Source organism: Mustela lutreola, chromosome 6, assembly GCF_030435805.1.
Source record: "Mustela lutreola isolate mMusLut2 chromosome 6, mMusLut2.pri, whole genome shotgun sequence".
NCBI classification, from domain to species: Eukaryota; Metazoa; Chordata; class Mammalia; order Carnivora; family Mustelidae; genus Mustela; species Mustela lutreola.
Genome location: NC_081295.1, coordinates 12,246,030 through 12,264,511, shown reverse-complemented (window position 1 = coordinate 12,264,511; position 18,482 = coordinate 12,246,030). Strand labels below are relative to the sequence as shown.

The following is an 18,482-nucleotide window of genomic DNA, read 5'->3' as shown; positions in this document are numbered from 1 at the left end:
TAAATAAAGGAGTGGGATTGCCAGCATATTTGTTTACCAGTGAGCTCCTTATGGCCACTTAAAAGTTCTTAGGGTGTCTTAAAGAAAGGAGTGGGATTGCCAGCGGCACCCTACTCATTGCAGCCCTGACCACACCTGCATGTGAGTTGTTACCTAATATCCCTAACAATAGAAAACCACTGAAAACGGAGCACTTCAAGGAGTGGCTAAATTATGAAGGGAGTAATAGTCCTGTTGGAAAGAGAATGATTGCCCTTGTCTGAAGTAAGTTCTAGTTCATGATATTGATAATTGTTTTATCAGGATATTCAAAAGATGTCAAGAAAGCTATAGCTCAAAATACTGATAATGAAAATGGTAGGACTGATAAAAAAGGGCTTTTGAAAGAATGTTAGGAATAGAAAGATTGTGGAAGATACAGCCACTTAATAATGAAGAGCTATCATATGTAACTTACTTTGATTCAATATTTTTTTTATATAGGAGTTTATAATGGAAAGAGTAGAATTGAACATGATAAAACCTAAGATGGGTGATAATATTAGGAGCCTGGAGTTGCTTTAAGTGATTTGATAGCTCACATAAATCCCATTTCATGGTACTGCAATTGTAGGATTATAGCCTAGCATGCGTGAATTTCAGTAAGGCTTTCAACAGTGTTTCTTGTCACTTACACAGAAAAAAATGGAGGAACATGGGTCTATAACTGATCAAAATGTGACACTTTGTGAGTGTTAATCCAACTTTGAAAGAAGTCTCTGCTAGCTGCTGTTACCCTTCTATTTTTTCAGTATTTTACTCAGTATTCAGTGTTCTGTCTTCTATTTTTTCAGTATTGATGCTTTACAATGAGGACATCATTGAAGAAACTAGAAGTGTATCCCAGGATATATACTAAGGATGTCTACCAGTGTTATCAGTAAAGCTATCATTTGCCACCTGGGTCCAATGGATCCTTTTAAAATAGATGTGAAGTCATCTCACAGATAGTTTACAGAAGTGAGACTAAAAGAGATAGGGGGAAATACTTGATGAGTAGTTTTAATTTACATAATTGAAATGTAGTCAACATTTTTGTGTCCATTAAATTCAAATGTCACACATTCTTTTAGCAAAATAGAACAATCTGGATAGATGTCATTAGAATAAGAATTTTAAAATCTTACTGAGATACATACTAATGTGTACAACATTGTGATTTGATACATTTATATATTGCAGTAATCTAACACTTCTCTCATGTCCTAAAACTGTCATTTTTTTGTGGTGGGAACAGTTAGCTCTAGTCTCTTAACAGCTTTGAAGTTTATAATATTGTCTGTAGTCACCGTGCTTTACAGATAAACTGAATTTCACAATTCAAGTAACTTGTTCACAATCACAGAGTTTGTAACGAGGGACTAGTATTTTTGAGTTACTCTTCTCTGTTAATTATTTTAGTATCTCCCAGCTTGTGTACTACCCCTAACTATTTTTATTAATCTTGAACACCTGCAAAGATGTTTTAGAAAAGTTTATGTGGGAAGACGTTTTCATAATTAGTTTTCTTATTTTTAGTTAACACCATAGTATATGCAGTTGCTAAATTGGATTCAGACTATTAAGTATAAGTAGTATGACTGTATTGAGTTGCTATACATGTAGTCCCAGCAAAAAAAAGGGGGGGTTCAAATTTTAAGTATTCCTTTAATTAGTCTTCATTGCCTAACTCTTACTAGTTTCTGAAATATATTACATATTTCAGAGTACTTCCTAATACAGGTTGAGAAAGCCCAAATTGAGAACTGTTTTACTAGATCAGTTAATTTGATAATGATATTTGAGCTTTGTTTTGCCTCTACACATTAATGTATGACTTAGTTCTTTAATGTAAAGTACTTTCACATTAAAATATTAATAGCATTTTATAAAAATGCTGATTGCTGTTGAAATTCTAGATTCATTTAACTTTGTGCTATTACATATCTTTTATGATGTAATACCTTTATTCTTAGAAGTATAATGATTATATTTTCCACAATTAAAAATTTATTTGAAGAGCTACTTGATCTTAACCATTCTAATAGAGTCTTCTCCCTCTTTTATAGAGGTGTCCCATGCTCTTAAGTAAACTTGGATTTGTACAAAAATGTGATTTTAGATGTATTATAGTTGATTTAATGTGGGATTTCTATCTGTGTTGGGCTCCTTTTTAAAACTTTTTTAAAAATTGTGACGTTTGCATGTTTAAATTCTGTTGTAATAATATGCATGGTTTCTTAATGTTTGTGTGTTTGTATACATTCTCAATAGGCAACCCCTCAGGATAGTCAGGAGGGAACATTTGGATCAGAGCATTCTGCCTCACCATCACAAGGGAGCAGTCAGCAGCATTTCCTTGAACCTGAGGCGAATTTGGATGATTCTATAGATATTCAGCAACAGGTAAAAAGTTCTTGTTTTTCTAGGTCATAAATTCTAAATTATTTAGAGGAAAATATTATAAAATATGGTAAATGTTTTTATTTTATGTAAAATACTTTATGCAAAATAATGATAATGTCCTAAATTTTTCCTCACACTTAAGGTCTATACTGACCATGTTACTTAATACTAGGCATTAATGCTGCTATGGTGAATATTTTGTAAGGCAGAATTTTAAGTATATATTGCATCCCAGTAAGCCATTTTATTTGCTATTTTTTTTACTTTCAAGGATATGGATATTGATGAAGGGCAAGATGGAGTGGAAGAGGAGATCTTTGAACAAGAGGCAAAGAAAGTGGCTGTTCGCTCAAGATCAAGAACACATTCACGATCTCGTTCAAGGTTCTACAATAATATTTAAGAGTAGCTGTGTGTGAACTTTCAAAAGTGGGCTCTGTTTCTTTATATCAAGATTAAAGGAATGTTTTTCTTAAAGTGACATACTGTCCAGAAAGAAGTAATTCAGAATTTCAAAAACAGAAGAATTCTTTGTCCTCTTTTAATTGGGTATATCTGTGGCCATTATTTGAATATTATACATTATTTGTAGCCAATTAACCGTATCACAAGACTTGGATTTGGGATTATACCTGATTTTAGTTAATAATATTTTGATTATATGCAGCTAAGGATACTGTTGCCTCTGAAAACTGTTCAGTCAAGATATAGAGGAACGGTGTTAGAAATTCTATTGTATTTCATTTTATTTCATCTTATAATAATACCAAAAGTGATCATAAAAATAAAACTACAATAATTTTTTTTATAAATATTAAGCATAGTATCAGATTATTAAAAAGTATATCTTACGGTTTTCTTTGTTAACTTTTCAGCATGGCTAAATCTCATTAATGTACATGCGTATTCAAATTTGAGTTGAGGTTTCCTTAACCTGGTAATTCTCATGTAGTTTATATATATTGTTTTTGCTACAAATTGTCTTAAAACTTTAATATTAATATAACCTATTGTCTGCACGTGAATATCCCTGAAAATCTGAGCAAGTATATGTTGGAAGAAGGGCAGTATCTTTAATGACTTACTAGTCATTTCTTACTTGTTTCAAGAAGTTATTTGTATTTACCTCTTTTTAAATGAGAGCCTGTGAGTTCTACTCTCTATAAACCCATCTCAGCTCAGTGAGTAATCTAGCCAAAGCAAATACAGTGTTAGAGCTAAAATCTTAACAGCTTCTTTGTCTTAACAAACCTCCTTATTAAGCATTTTGAAGCAGTACAATGATGTATGGTTGATAGGAAAAGAAGAAACTTTCAGTAACACCTGTATTTAAAGTTAAGCACTTTGAAATTTTAGAAGTTGAAAACTTAGAGCAGAATTCTTTAGTGGCCTAATGCCCTGTTGGAAACATTTTCTGTTTCCTAATTTTAAGAGTATAGTGTCTTCATCACCTAAGGATTTTTAAATTTTCTTTAGTCTTTCATTCTTATTCTTGACTCTTTCTTGAAAAATGAGTTGGAGGACACTAAAGAAAAGAAAGTAAGGATTACTGGATAGAATCTTACTGGATTCTACTTACTGGATAGAATCTGATTCTCTTCTACCTGGTATCAGTACAAATCATTGCAAACAAACATCTATTACAGTATGGGCTTGAGCAATACATAGGTTTGAGAAAAATGCATGTTTGATACTTCATTCATTCTACTTAAACATTTTTTAAGAGGTAGTTAAATATAAAACAACCTTTTGTGTGTGTGTGTGTCCCTCCCACGCCCTTACCTATAAGTGAGAAGTTTGACAGAAGAATAATACTGTTGTTAGAAGTAAAATAAGATTTTTTTTTTTTTTTTTGGTAGATCACCCAGAAAACGAAGGTCTCGGTCACGGTCTGGTTCTCGAAAACGTAAACACAGAAAGCGATCGCGCTCACGCTCTAGAGAAAGAAAGAGGAAGTCATCACGTTCCTACTCAAGTGAAAGGAGAGCGAGAGAAAGGGAGAAAGAACGGCAGAAGAAGGGATTGCCTCCAGTTCGCTCGAAAACATTGAGTGGTAAGTGACACAGTTTTACAAAGCTTTGGTTTCAATGGATGTTAAAATCATTAACTGCTAGAGTCAACTATTTTTAGACCTAGAAATTGAAAAGTAGTTTAGTAAATGAATGATTTTATCCTTGGTTTTTGTTAAGTGATAGAGGAGAAAAGAAAAAGGAAGAACAGGTTCTTATGAAACACTAAGATCATTGAGAGTTGATTTTTTTTTAAACACAAATTGGAACATATAGAACTTGACTCATAACATATAAAGTGGACTAGGCCTACTGTCTCTTACATAGACTCTGTGGTTTCTATTCAGAGTGTCATAGCCAAGTTTGACCACCAGGTCTGGGGAGTAATTATTGAAGGAAGCATATAGATTTTAAAGCTAATTGTAAATTACTGCATTGGCACCAAGAGAGAGATTCCCACTGTACAAACTTTCCCTCCTTTATATGTTAATTGGTAATGTATAATTAGAACAAATTTGTTAATAGTGAGAGTTTGAAGGAGAGTTTACTCTGCAGGAATGTAAGTAGTACCAGATTATTTCTGTGAATTTCTAGTGTGTTAGGATTTCTAAAGTGAACAGACCTACTGCAGATGAGCAAAGTGCATAAAATGGGGCGAAATGTCATTCTTTGCCAAGAGCTGAACACTGATCAGGTTGTCTAATTTCTGAAAGTCTGCTAACAAACTCTTTCTGCTATGGAGATAGATAAATAATTGGTATAATTTATACTGCTGAATCATCCTGGATACCCAGGCTTATAATTAAAAGCAACATCCAGCCTCTTACTAAGTTCTGGCATTTTCAGCAAGCTGTGGCTATCTTTCCAGAATCTTACCTGATTGTGAGAGCCAGTGCTAATTTAATAATATTGATATCCCTAAGTCTGAAAATTTGTTTATCTCCTTAGGGTGAGAGACCAAATTCAAACATTTTAGTGCTATCTGATAAAGAAGTAACATCAAAGATCTGACCATAAAATCTATGCTGTGCCTCCCTTCTCATGATACCATTAGGACATACAGAATCACCCATTTTAGGATTTAAGTGGAGTCTCTTCCATTTAGTTCCTCACTTACCATATTATAGCTGCCACCTTTTACATAGTTATCCACCATGGAGTTTATTTTCTGTTGCTGTGTTTTTTTTTTCATGAGTCAAACACCATAAAAAGAAAATTCAGAAAGCACAAAAGAAAATACAGTGAAAGTATATCCCTCATTATTTGCCTCAAAACTCTCCTTACTCCAAAGCAATTTCATGTGGCCCCAGTGCATTTTAAACACAGAAGGTAGTATTTCCCTACATTGGTCCTTTGAACACAGAATCTTCATGAGTAGTGCAGTGGATATGGAACATCAACAAGCAGTAATATTCCAGGAATCAGTGTCCGTCCATCGTCGTCGTCTTCGTTGTGGTGTGCACACACACACAAACACACACACACCCTGCCCACCAGCCATGGAATGGGGGAGATTCATTATTGCTTTCTGGGTTAAAAAAAAAAAAAGTTCTCTGTGAGAAAAATTGTGGCGAGACTACCTTGAAACAGTAGGGGAAACATGGAACATATTTCAGGAAGATTAAAGCAGCTGTGATGTGGTAGAAAGAATAATGAAGTGGTGGGACCTATTGTGAAAGAGGTCTAAAAATTTGCTGAGGGTTTGTGGTAGGTTGAATAGTGGTCCTCAGGACCAAAGATGTTCATAGCCAAATTATTGGAACTTGTAAATATGTTACATCACATGGTGTGATTAATCAGGATTTTGGTGTGGGAAGATTAACTTGGGTTATCCACAACAGCTCAGTGTAATCCAGGGGGCCTTCCTTGTAAGAGAGAAACAAGAGGGTCAGAGGGAAAAGATGATGTGAAGATGGAAGAAAGATGAAGATAGGTAAATGCTCCACTGTTGGCTTTGAAGATTGAAGTTGGGGTCATGAGCCAAGGAATGTAGGCAGTTTGCCAAGGAAACACATTCTCCCCTAGGAGTGTCCAGAAAGAATACCAGCTTGTTGATCCATTTTAGACCTCCACAACTCTAAGAGAATATGTTTTTTTGTTCTAAGCTACTAAGTTTGTGGTACTTTGTTACAGCAATAGAGTAAAACTAATATATTGCACCTTGAGACTTTGGTTGAATATTAAATTATATGTACATAGGGTGAGACTGTGTGAGGCAAAGAAGAAATAGGGTAAGAACATTACCAGAGAATCTGTTGGTTGAATGTTTTATTTTTTTTTAAAGATTTATTTATTTATTTGGCAGACAGAGATCACAAGAAGGCAGAGAGGCAGGCAGAGAGAGAGAGAGGAGGAAGCAGGCTCCCTCCTGAGCAGAGAGCCCGATGTGGGGCTGGATCCCAGGACCCTGGAATCATGGCCCGAGGCAAAGGCAGAGGCTTTAACCCACTGAGCCACCTAGGCGCCCTGGTTGAATGATTCTTAAAACTAACACAGGTCCGGAAGACCTTTGAGTTAAAACCAGCTGGAGTAGAGAAACCTGGTTGAAAAACCTTCGTTCTGTAGAGATCTTGCAGTAGTCACTAGTGTGGGGTTAAATTAGCTCTAGAAAAAAACATGCTGGAGGCCTGCCCCGTAATAGATAAAAGATCATCAAAAGGATGGAAAATGCCATTGATGTAAATCTAGACTTACTAAACTCCGCAAATATATCAGCTGTTGTTAATATTTTGCAAGTGTTTTTGGGAAAAGAAAATGTTCCTGGAGTCATGAACTGTACAGCTTAAAGTAGGCGACAGGTCTTCTGTGTAGGTCTGTTTGTTAAAGGGAAGTACTTCCTGCAGTTAAAATATCTTTTAAGTTTTTCATGGAGACAAGTTAAGGAGTTCAAATTTAGCCTTTTCCCCCATGTATCTCCATGCACATGATTTAAGAATAAGGTGCTGTTTTCACATTTAACTATTGATGAGGAAGAAACATTCACTTAATCATTCCATCACAGACGATTAAAGGTGCAGAGATAGGATTGTAGTGAAAAGTGTTTTTGTGACTTTGTTGCATATTAGAATTACATACAGAATTTTAAATTCCCAGTTCCAACCTGTTGTACCCCATAGCCCTTCATCTTTTAGGGTGACACCCAGGTATCCATAGGTGATTAAAGTATGCAGCCAAGCTTGAGATCAGGTAACAAACAGGAGGTTGAATTTGCAGTAGGTATAGATGAACATCTGAGATTTTAGTTCATTTTAAGTATAACAGATAAAAATGTCACCTAAGTGTTTTAAATATCCAGCTTAAATCTTATTTATTAGTGCTTTTTCTTCAGCTGCTTGAAAGAAATAGCTGTGTCTGCGTGATTTAGGTCATTTGTCTCTTTAATGTCTTGACAGTATGTAGTACTACTTTGTGGGTTGGTCAGGTGGATAAGAAGGCAACCCAGCAAGATTTAACCAATCTGTTTGAAGAGTTTGGACAAATTGAATCCATTAATGTAAGTATCACCTCTTATACGATAGTTAAAGGTTAAAAATATATATATAGAGGATTATCAGTCAGAGAGTCACTTTGGTTCCTAATGAGCCCAGTAGAGTATCTGCCTTTAATAATGCACATCCTTATAAGGATTATTTGACTTTAATCATTTCTATGTTTATTTCTGCTCCTGTTATTCTCCATAATTAATTTTTCTTTTTTAGTGGAATTCTAATGAAATGTTCTTAGGGGTGTTACAGCAGTATAGCTAGCACTTGGTTCCTAAAGGCATCTAGTGTTTGGGTTAGCAGAAACCCTATCTGTGACTTATTTTAATTACACCCCCCCCTTTTTTCATAATGAAAATGAGGAAACTGAGTCCCAGAGAATTGTAATCACCTACACATGAGTACATAGATAGTAGTGGAGACACAATAGGACTTGGGGTCCCAATCTTTACCAGTCCCCTTGCTCCTCTCGCCATCTCTCCCTCTCTCAAGAGGAGAGAGAAAAACAGTGACAAGAAAATCTGTCTTTGACTTTTGACTTTGAACTTGAGCGCAACTCTTTCACTCCTCAGCTTGATTTTTTTCAGCACTTTTGCTCCATCCAGTCTCTTTTGAGCATTTTGAGCATTCTTCCTGAAGGTCTCTTCCCTCTCCCACCCCCTAGGGCTAAAACTAAGTCATGGAATCTTTATAGAAATTTGTTTCAGAAGCCTGATTCATTAACCCTATGATTTTATTCACTGTTGTTACTTTTCTGTCTGTTGGACTTTCAACATTTTTTTACCAGGAAATTGGCTGCCTTTCCTTTCTAATCTTAGATCCTTACATGACCAAACTTGACTTTTCCTTATTAATAAGAGCATTCTTTACTGAATTGTTTGACCATTTCGTATACTACTTTCAACCATACATGATCTCATTGGAACCTCACAAGAAGCTGCTTAAGTAATTCCCATTGCTTTTTACCAGTGAGGAAACTCAGTGATTTGCCTGAGTTGCACAGACAATAAATAGTTGATTGGTTGAGTGTTTTAACTTGGGAGTTTTGTATTCCTCTCCCTACACTAGGAGTATGCTGTGGGCTTTTCTTACTCTTTTGTCTTTTAAAATTTCATCTGTCAAAACATAAATTATCTTCCAGAGTCCTTGATTGATCATGTAACCTCTGAATTTTTTTTCTTATTTTCCCCTGAGACGTAAGAAATGTGTTGACAGTTGAAAGAATAGGGATGCCCAAGATCATTCTCTTTAAATTCTTATGAAAGTGCCACAGTTTACAAGGTGATTCTAATGCAAAGTCAAGAATCACTGCTCAGGATGGATCCTGAACCCAAGCAGCATTTGGATTGTCCTATTAAGTGTGACATTTTGGCCTTTGTTCTGTAGTCTTTTGGGTATTAGTTTGCCTCTTCTGTATTACCTTTTAAGAGCATAGTACTTACAAATAGTAGGTACTGAGTTATTTTGTGAACTGAAATGTATTGAATGGCTAATGATAAAATCCAGAATTTGAAAAATTGATGGAAAATTTATAAACCTTTCACTTGGTTGGGGGGGGGGGTCGAGGACTGAGTAAAAAGTCCATTTGATTTAACACTTAGGGGGTCATTAGTAAGCTGGAAGACAATTTTTCAGTGCATTGATAAAGAGTTGGGTCTGTATTGCAGAAGAGAAAGAAATGTGTAGGGGGTTAGACTTCTTTTTTGAGAAGTTTGGTATTCAAGTTTTGGAAACTAGCTTGACATGAACTCTGAGTGAAAGTGAAAACACTAAGGCTGCTTTCCTATTTGTGTTAAAAGCTTTGTCCGGAAGCACTTGGGCAAAATTAAATTTTGTATAGTGAAGCTTTAATGTCACCATTTGTTGTAGATTATAGATTTTATATTAAGGATAGGATACTTCCCCCAAACAAAAATCTTTCTGACGTTACTCAGTATGACATTTGGAAAATTTGAAATATTTTCAATTATTTGAATAAATTACATGCTTTCAAATATGTTGGCCATGCAGTATTGGTTTCTTTTTATCTGGTTGTGTTGTATACATGTCTTTTTTACACTTTTTGTTACAGTATATACTGTGTATTAGACAAACTTTGACATATGATAGTCACGATTTTGCTTATGTTATGATGTAGAATGAGACCCAACCAAATTTAGAATTCTTTTTAAACTAAGTAATTAGTTGTACATGGGTAATACCAATAAACAGCCAAAAAAGAAAAGGGAAAAACCATTGAGTCTTAATAGTCTAAGTGATCTGTTTCATTAAAACCATAAAATAATGTCAGAATGAATGCCTTCATGTTTACTGTTTCTAAAGAAAATTTTTTTTAATAGATGATTCCTCCCAGGGGCTGTGCTTACGTCTGCATGGTTCATCGACAAGATGCTTTTCGGGCTCTTCAGAAACTTAGTTCCGGATCATATAAAATTGGGTCTAAGGTCATTAAGGTGAGATTGGAGGGGATGGAGCCATGCTCTTCTTTCATTGGATTATTGGAATGTTCCTGTGTTTGATACATCCTCTTTTTTGATAATAAGGAAAAACCTCTAGAAAAGCTTATTATTTCAGTATTGTTGAGTTATAGAATTAGAAATAGGTTAAAAATAGTAACTAAAACTTTAGTCAGATGATTCTTTGAAATCACACTTCTAGTTCTCTTGTTCAACCAGGGCACCATTTTATGAGTAGAACTTTCTTTACAAATTCTTTTTCCTTTTCTTCTTTCTTTTCGCTTTCCTTCCTCTCCTCTCTTCTCTTCTCATTTCCTTTCTTTCTTTCATTTATAAGTGACCTCCACACCCAATGTATGGGGCTCAAACCTATAACCCTGAGATCAAGAGTTGTATGCTCCACCAGCTGAACCAGCCAGACACCCCAATAAGCTTACCTTTTATTCACTACTTTCTCCTAATGCTTCCTAATTTATACCACTTAAGTATATTATTATTTCCTTCTTTTTAACATCTTATGTTGTACAACCCAGGCTACTGTGAAGGGTTTATTAATAAGTATTTTTTTTTCCTCTTAATCTTTAAACTGAGTGTTTATTGTATATTTCAAACATACTGTGTATGTTTATTTGTATATTGTATATTTAATGTTTATTTTTACTTCTTGTGACTAATTTACATTTTATTTCTGCACTTGATTTATTTTGTCAGTTTCTGCAACTGAATTAAAAATTAAAAAAAAAACAACTTCCAAGGTAGACAGTGTTTTGTCGTTTCATGGCAGAGAGTTTCCTCTGTGTGAAGTGTCTCCTTTCCAGGACTACCAAGATACTGTTTAAATTATGACAACTACTCTAATTATTACTAATGTAGGTTGACATTTTTATGGTGAAAAGTAGATTTGGATTGTTTTGGAAGTGTGTTTTTTAGTTTTAGTAAAAAGTGGAAATAAATACCATGTTATAAATGCTGTTGCTATCTAATGCAGGCTTTATTTTAAAAACAAAAACAGGAGATACACGGAAAAACTTGGCTACTTTTATTTTTCTAGCATCAAGTGATGCTTTGCTTGTTAGCTAATTATTTTTTTTAAGTTTTTTTTTTTTTTAAAGATTTTATTTATTTATTTGACAGAGAGATCACAAGTAGGCAGAGAGTCAGGCAGAGAGAGAGAGAGGAGGAAGCAGGCTCCCTGTTGAGCAGAGAGCCTGATGCGGGACTCGATCCCAGGACCCTGAGATCATGACCTGAGCCGAAGGCAGCGGCTTAACCCACTGAGCCACCCAGGCGCCCTAAAGATTTTATTTATTTGTCAGAGAGAGACAGAGTGCACAGACAGGCAAAGTGGCAGGCAGAGTCAGAGGGAGAAGCAGACTCCCTGCCAAGCAGGAGCCTGATGAGGAGGTCGATCCTAGGACACTAGGATCATGACCCAAAGTGAAGGCAGCTGCTTAACCAACTTAGCTACCCAGGCGTCCTTATCCAAATAATTTTATTTGTATTTATATTGTTTGCATATAATTTTATCTGGTTTTTAACTGTATACCTGAACTTTCTGTTTTCTTCTCTTCATTCCTAATAGATTGCTTGGGCTTTAAACAAAGGTGTAAAAACAGAATATAAACAATTCTGGGATGTGGATCTTGGAGTTACATATATACCATGGGAGAAAGTTAAAGTGGATGACTTGGAAGGTTTTGCAGAAGGAGGCATGATTGACCAGGAAACTGTAAATACTGGTAAGAACACTAAGGGTAGTTTTGTTGTTTAAAAAAACTAGGCTTAAAAAGTTGTAATTGATGAGAGTTGTGCATGATAAGGTGAACTGTGCTTATTTTATTTCTGGATTCTATGCCCCGAAAAGAGGAAAAGAAAAACAAAACACTGCCATTTCCGGTATATAGGCTTAATGTGTCTTATTTCCTAAATGTCAAAGTATAGTGTTTTAGAAGTCTGTAAATGTAGCATTTTTCCTGTATGTCTTTTAGAGTTCTGCTGTTTCAGAGAAAGAGTTATATATATGGAGACTTTTTTTCTTTTAATTTGACAGAGAGAGCAAGAGAGGGAACACAAGCAGGGGGAGTAGGAGAGGGAGAAGCAGGCTTCCTGCAAAGCAGGGAGCCGGATGCAGGCTCAGTCCCAGGACTCTGGGCTCATGCTTAATAACTGAGCCACCCAGGCATTCCTGTGGAGACTTTTAAATTAAATATTTCAGTTACTTGAGTGTAAATAAGAACTGGGAACGTAAGAAGTTTCTTTGAAGGACTTCAAAGAAAATTATTTTGGTTAGTATCCATGTGGTGAATGGCAGGAATAGAATCTTAGTTTAGAGAGCTGTACTTCCGGTTCATGCAGTTCTAGAATGCTTAGAACCAAATGATCATCTGGCCTGTTTCTTTAAATTTTTGTTTTTATTTTTAAAAATACCAGTTATAGGGACGCCTGGGTGGCTCAGTTGGTTGAGAGGCTGCCTTCGGCTTGGGTCGTGATCCCAGCGTCCTGGGATAGAGTCCCATATCGAGCTCCTTGCTCAGCGGGGAGCCTGCTTCACCCTCTGCCTCTCCCTGCCACTCTGTCTGCCTGTGCTCGCTCTTTCTGACAAAAAAAATAAAATAAAATAAAAATACCAGTTATAAATTGACAAAATAGTTAGCATTTATAACCAGAAGAAATCTTAAAATGGATACTTAGAAAATAATTGAAATGAATAATTGAAAATAATTGAAATAGCTTATTTCTTCACATCTTAGCTCTTTTACCAAAGTAAGCTAGCTAATTTTCAGTATATATTCATTTTTAGGCCAGTGCAAATATTTTCAAACATTTTTTCAGTGCTTTTCTTCTTGTCAGTCTTTTTATTTTTTATTTTTTTATTCATGTTTCTCTTAAACACTTACTCATTCAGTACATACTTTAGTTCCTATTGTTTGCCAGCCATGATTTTAGGAACTGGGATTATATCAGTGAGACAGACAAAAATCCTTCCTCTCCTGGAGTGCTCATTGTAGTACAGAGGTTGACAGTCAATAGCCCATGGGTCAAATCCTGACTGCAAGCTCTTCTATAGGGTTTCATTGAAACCATACTCAGTTGTATGGTTTATAATACTTTATATTTTATGACTTTTTTTTCCAGCAGCAATTGAATAGTTGCAACAGAGAACATGTGCCTGGAAAGTCTAAAATACTTAGTATAGGGAAAGTTTGCCAACCTGTGTTTCCAGTGGAAAGAAACAGACAATAAACAAAATGGATAAACTCTATAATATTTCTAGGTTGCTAAGTTCTAAGAAGAAAAATCAGGGAAAAGAGGACAGTATGGGTGTGGAGCTGTTGCAGTTTTACGTGAAGAAGATGTAATGGAGAGAGTGATATTTGAAGGAGTGAGACGTACAGCTCTCTGGAGAAAGCATTCTAAAGAGAGGGAACAGTATGTGCAAAGTCTGTTAAAAAATTATGAGACCGGGAGGAGTCAAGATGGCGGAGAAGTAGCAAGCTGAGACTGCTTCAGCTAGCCGGAGATCAGCTAGATAGCTTATCTAAAGATTGCAAACACCTGAAAATCCATCGGCAGATCGAAGAGAAGAAGAACAGCAATTCTGGAAACAGAAAAACAACCACTTTCTGAAAGGTAGGACCGGCGGAGAAGTGAATCCAAAGCGACGGGAAGATAGACCCCGGGGGGAGGGGCCGGCTCCCGGCAAGCGGCGGAGCAACCGCGCACAAAATCAGGACTGTTAAAAGTCTGTTCCGCGGAGGGACATCGCTCCAGAGGCTAAACCGGAGCGAAGCCCACGCGGGGTCAGCGTGGCCTCAGGTCCCGCAGGGTCACAGAAGGATCGGGGGTGTCTGAGTGTCGCAGAGCTTGCGGGTATTGGAACGGGAAAGCCGGCTACAGAGACAGAGCCGACAGTAAGCTCGCAGCTCCGTGTTACCTTGAACCGGTCGCAGGCTCGGTGAGCTCGGAGCGCGGCCGGAGGTCAGGCAGACGGGAGTAACTGGGCGCTGTTCTCTGAGGGCGCACTGAGGAGTGGGGCCCTGGGCTCTCGGCTCCTCCGGGCCGGAGACCAGGAGGCCGCCATTTGTATTCCCGTCCTCTGGAACTCTACGGAAAGCGCTCAGGGAACAAAAGCTCCTGAAAGCAAACCCGAGCGGATTACTCACCCCGGCCCGGGGTAAGGGCGGTGTAATTCCGCCTGGGGCAAAGACACTTGAAAATCACTACAACAGGCCCCTCCCCCAGAAGATCAACAAGAAATCCAGCCGAGACCAAGCTCACCTACCAAGGAGTGCGGTTTCAATACCAAGGAGAGCAGCAGAATTCCAGAGGAGGAGAAAGCCAAGCACGGAACTCATGGCTTTTTTCCTGTGATTTTTTTTAGTCTTGCAGTTAATTTAATTTTTTCTTTTTCATTTTTTTTTTTTTTTTCTCGCCTTCGGGTAAAATTTTTTTTTTTTTTAACTGTTACCTTTTTCTTTTTTAACGATTTTTTACTAGTTTATCTAATATATATATATATTTTTTTACATTTTTCTTAGGTGTTTTCTTTTTTAAAAAAAAAAATTCTTTTCTTTCTTTTTTTTTTTTTTTTCTTTTTTCTTTCTTCCTTTTTGAACCTCTTTTTATCCCCTTTCTCCCCACTCACGATTTTGGATCTCTTCTAATTTGGCTAAAGCATATTTTCCTGGGGTTGTTGCCACCCTTTTAGTATTTTACTTGCCCCTTCATTTACTCTTATCTGGACAAAATGACAAGACGTAAAAATTCACCACAAAAAAAAGAACAAGAGGCAGTACCGAAGGCTAGGGACCTAATCAATACAGACATCGGTAATATGTCAGATCTAGAGTTCAGAATGACAATTCTCAAGGTTCTAGCCGGGCTCGAAAAAGGCATGGAAGATATTAGAGAAACCCTCTCGAGAGATATAAAAGCCCTTTCTGGAGAAATAAAAGAACTAAAATCTAACCAAGTTGAAATCAAAAAAGCTATTAATGAGGTGCAATCAAAAATGGAGGCTCTCACTGCTAGGATAAATGAGGCAGAAGAAAGAATTAGTGATATAGAAGACCAAATGACAGAGAATAAAGAAGCTGATCAAAAGAGGGACAAACAGCTACTGGACCACGAGGGGAGAATTCGAGAAATAAGTGACACCATAAGACGAAACAACATTAGAATAATTGGGATTCCAGAAGAAGAAGAAAGTGAGAGGGGAGCAGAAGGTATACTGGAGAGAATTATTGGGGAGAATTTCCCCAATATGGCAAAGGGAACAAGCATCAAAATTCAGGAGGTTCAGAGAATGCCCCTCAAAATAAATAAGAATAGGCCCACACCCCGTCACATAATAGTAAAATTTACAAGTCTCAATGACAAAGAGAAAATCCTGAAAGCAGCCCGGGAAAAGAAGTCTGTAACATACAATGGTAAAAATATTAGATTGGCAGCTGACTTATCCACAGAGACCTGGCAGGCCAGAAAGAGCTGGCATGATATTTTCAGAGCACTAAACGAGAAAAACATGCAGCCAAGAATACTATATCCAGCTAGGCTATCATTGAAAATAGAAGGAGAGATTAAAAGCTTCCAGGACAAACAACAACTGAAAGAATTTGCAAATACCAAACCAGCTCTACAGGAAATATTGAAAGGGGTCCTCTAAGCAAAGAGAGAGCCTACAAGTGGTAGATCAGAAAGGAACAGAGACCATATACAGTAACAGTCACCTTACAGGCAATACAATGGCACTAAATTCATATCTCTCAATAGTTACCCTGAATGTGAATGGGCTAAATGCCCCTGTCAAAAGACACAGGGTATCAGAATGGATAAAAAAACAAAACCCATCTATATGTTGCCTCCAAGAAACACATTTTAAGCCCGAAGACACCTCCAGATTTAAAGTGAGGGGGTGGAAAAGAATTTACCATGCTAATGGACATCAGAAGAAAGCAGGAGTGGCAATCCTTATATCAGATCAATTAGATTTTAAGCCAAAGACTGTAATAAGAGATGAGGAAGGACACTATATCATACTCAAAGGGTCTGTCCAACAAGAAGATTTAACAATTTTAAATATCTATGCCCCCAACGTGGGAGCAGCCAACTATATAAACCAATTAATAACAAAATCAAAGAAACACATAAACAACAATACAATAATAGTAGGGGACTTTAATATTCCCCTCACTGAAATGGACAGGTCATCCAAGCAAAAGATCAGCAAGGAAATAAAGGCCTTAAATGACACACTGGACCAGATGGACATCACAGATATATTCAGAATATTTCATCCCAAAGCAACAGAATACACATTCTTCTCTAGTGCACATGGTACATTCTCCAGAATAGATCACATCCTCGGTCCTAAATCAGGACTCAACCGGTATCAAAAGATTGGGATCATTCCCTGCATATTTTCAGACCACAATGCTCTAAAGCTAGAACTCAACCACAAAAGGAAGTTTGGAAAGAACCCAAATACATGGAGACTAAACAGTATCCTTCTAAAGAATGAATGGGTCAACCGGGAAATTAAAGAAGAATTGAAAAAAATCATGGAAACAAATGATAATGAAAATACAACGGTTCAAAATCTGTGGGACACAACAAAGGCAGTCCTGAGAGGAAAATATATAGCGGTACAAGCCTTTCTCAAGAAACAAGAAAGGTCTCAGGTACACAACCTAACCCTACACCTAAAGGAGCTGGAGAAGGAACAAGAAAGAAACCCTAAGCCCAGCAGGAGAAGAGAAATCATAAAGATCAGAGCAGAAATCAATGAAATAGAAACCAAAAAAACAATAGAACAAATCAACGAAACTAGGAGCTGGTTCTTTGAAAGAATTAATAAAATTGATAAACCCCTGGCCCGACTTATCAAAAAGAAAAGAGAAAGGACCCAAATAAATAAAATAATGAATGAAAGAGGAGAGATCACAACTAACACCAAGGAAATACAAACTATTATAAGAACATACTATGAGCAACTCTACGGCAATAAATTTGACAATCTGGAAGAAATGGATGCATTCCTAGAAACATATAAACTACCACAACTGAACCATGAAGAAATAGAAAGCCTGAACAGACCCATAACCAGTAAGGAGATTGAAACAGTCATTAAAAATCTCCAAACAAACAAAAGCCCAGGGCCAGACGGCTTCCCGGGGGAATTCTACCAAACATTTAAAGAAGAACTAATTCCTATTCTCCTGAAACTGTTCCAAAAAATAGAAATGGAAGGAAAACTTCCAAACTCATTTTATGAGGCCAGCATCACCTTGATCCCAAAACCAGACAAGGATCCCACCAAAAAAGAGAGCTATAGACCGATATCCTTGATGAACACAGATGCGAAAATACTCAACAAAATACTAGCCAATCGGATTCAACAGTACATTAAAAAGATTATTCACCACGACCAAGTGGGATTTATTCCAGGGCTGCAAGGTTGGTTCAACATCCGCAAATCAGTCAATGTGATACAACACATCAATAAAAGTAAGAACAAGAACCATATGATACTCTCAATAGATGCTGAAAAAGCATTTGACAAAGTACAACATCCCTTCCTGATCAAAACTCTTCAAAGTGTAGGGATAGAGGGCACATACCTCAATATCATCAAAGCCATCTATGAAAAACCCACCGCAAATATCATTCTCAATGGAGAAAAACTGAAAGCTTTTCCGCTAAGGTCAGGAACACGGCAGGGATGTCCATTATCACCACTGCTATTCAACATCGTACTAGAGGTCCTAGCCTCAGCAATCAGACAACAAAAGGAAATTAAAGGCATCCAAATCGGCAAAGAAGAAGTCAAATTATCACTCTTCGCAGATGATATGATACTATATGTGGAAAACCCAAAAGACTCCACTCCAAAACTGCTAGAACTTATACAGGAATTCAGTAAAGTGTCAGGATATAAAATCAATGCACAGAAATCAGTTGCATTTCTCTACACCAAAAGCAAGACAGAAGAAAGAGATATTAAGGAGTCAATCCCATTTACAATTGCATCCAAAACCATAAGATACCTAGGAATAAACCTAACCAAAGAGACACAGAATCTATACTCAGAAAACTATAAAGTACTCATGAAA

At 36.7% G+C, this 18,482-nt stretch overlaps 1 protein-coding gene across 12 annotated transcripts in view; it reads left to right on the top strand.

Annotated features, from left to right (window-relative positions):
• The window catches only part of SCAF8 (SR-related CTD associated factor 8), a 225,641-nt gene that overhangs the window by 61,458 nt on the left and 145,701 nt on the right, over positions 1-18,482 (top strand). For all 12 annotated transcript variants that reach the window (XR_009354467.1, XR_009354464.1, XR_009354466.1 and 9 more), the window contains 6 exons: positions 2,293-2,424; positions 2,696-2,808; positions 4,284-4,477; positions 7,826-7,926; positions 10,255-10,368; positions 11,954-12,110. Coding sequence is in view for 5 of the 12 variants with exons in the window: in XM_059176689.1 (XP_059032672.1) it covers positions 2,293-2,424; positions 2,696-2,808; positions 4,284-4,477; positions 7,826-7,926; positions 10,255-10,368; positions 11,954-12,110 (811 nt within the window). In the remaining 7 variants the exon portion in view is untranslated. The remainder of the gene's footprint in view (positions 1-2,292; positions 2,425-2,695; positions 2,809-4,283; positions 4,478-7,825; positions 7,927-10,254; positions 10,369-11,953; positions 12,111-18,482) is intronic.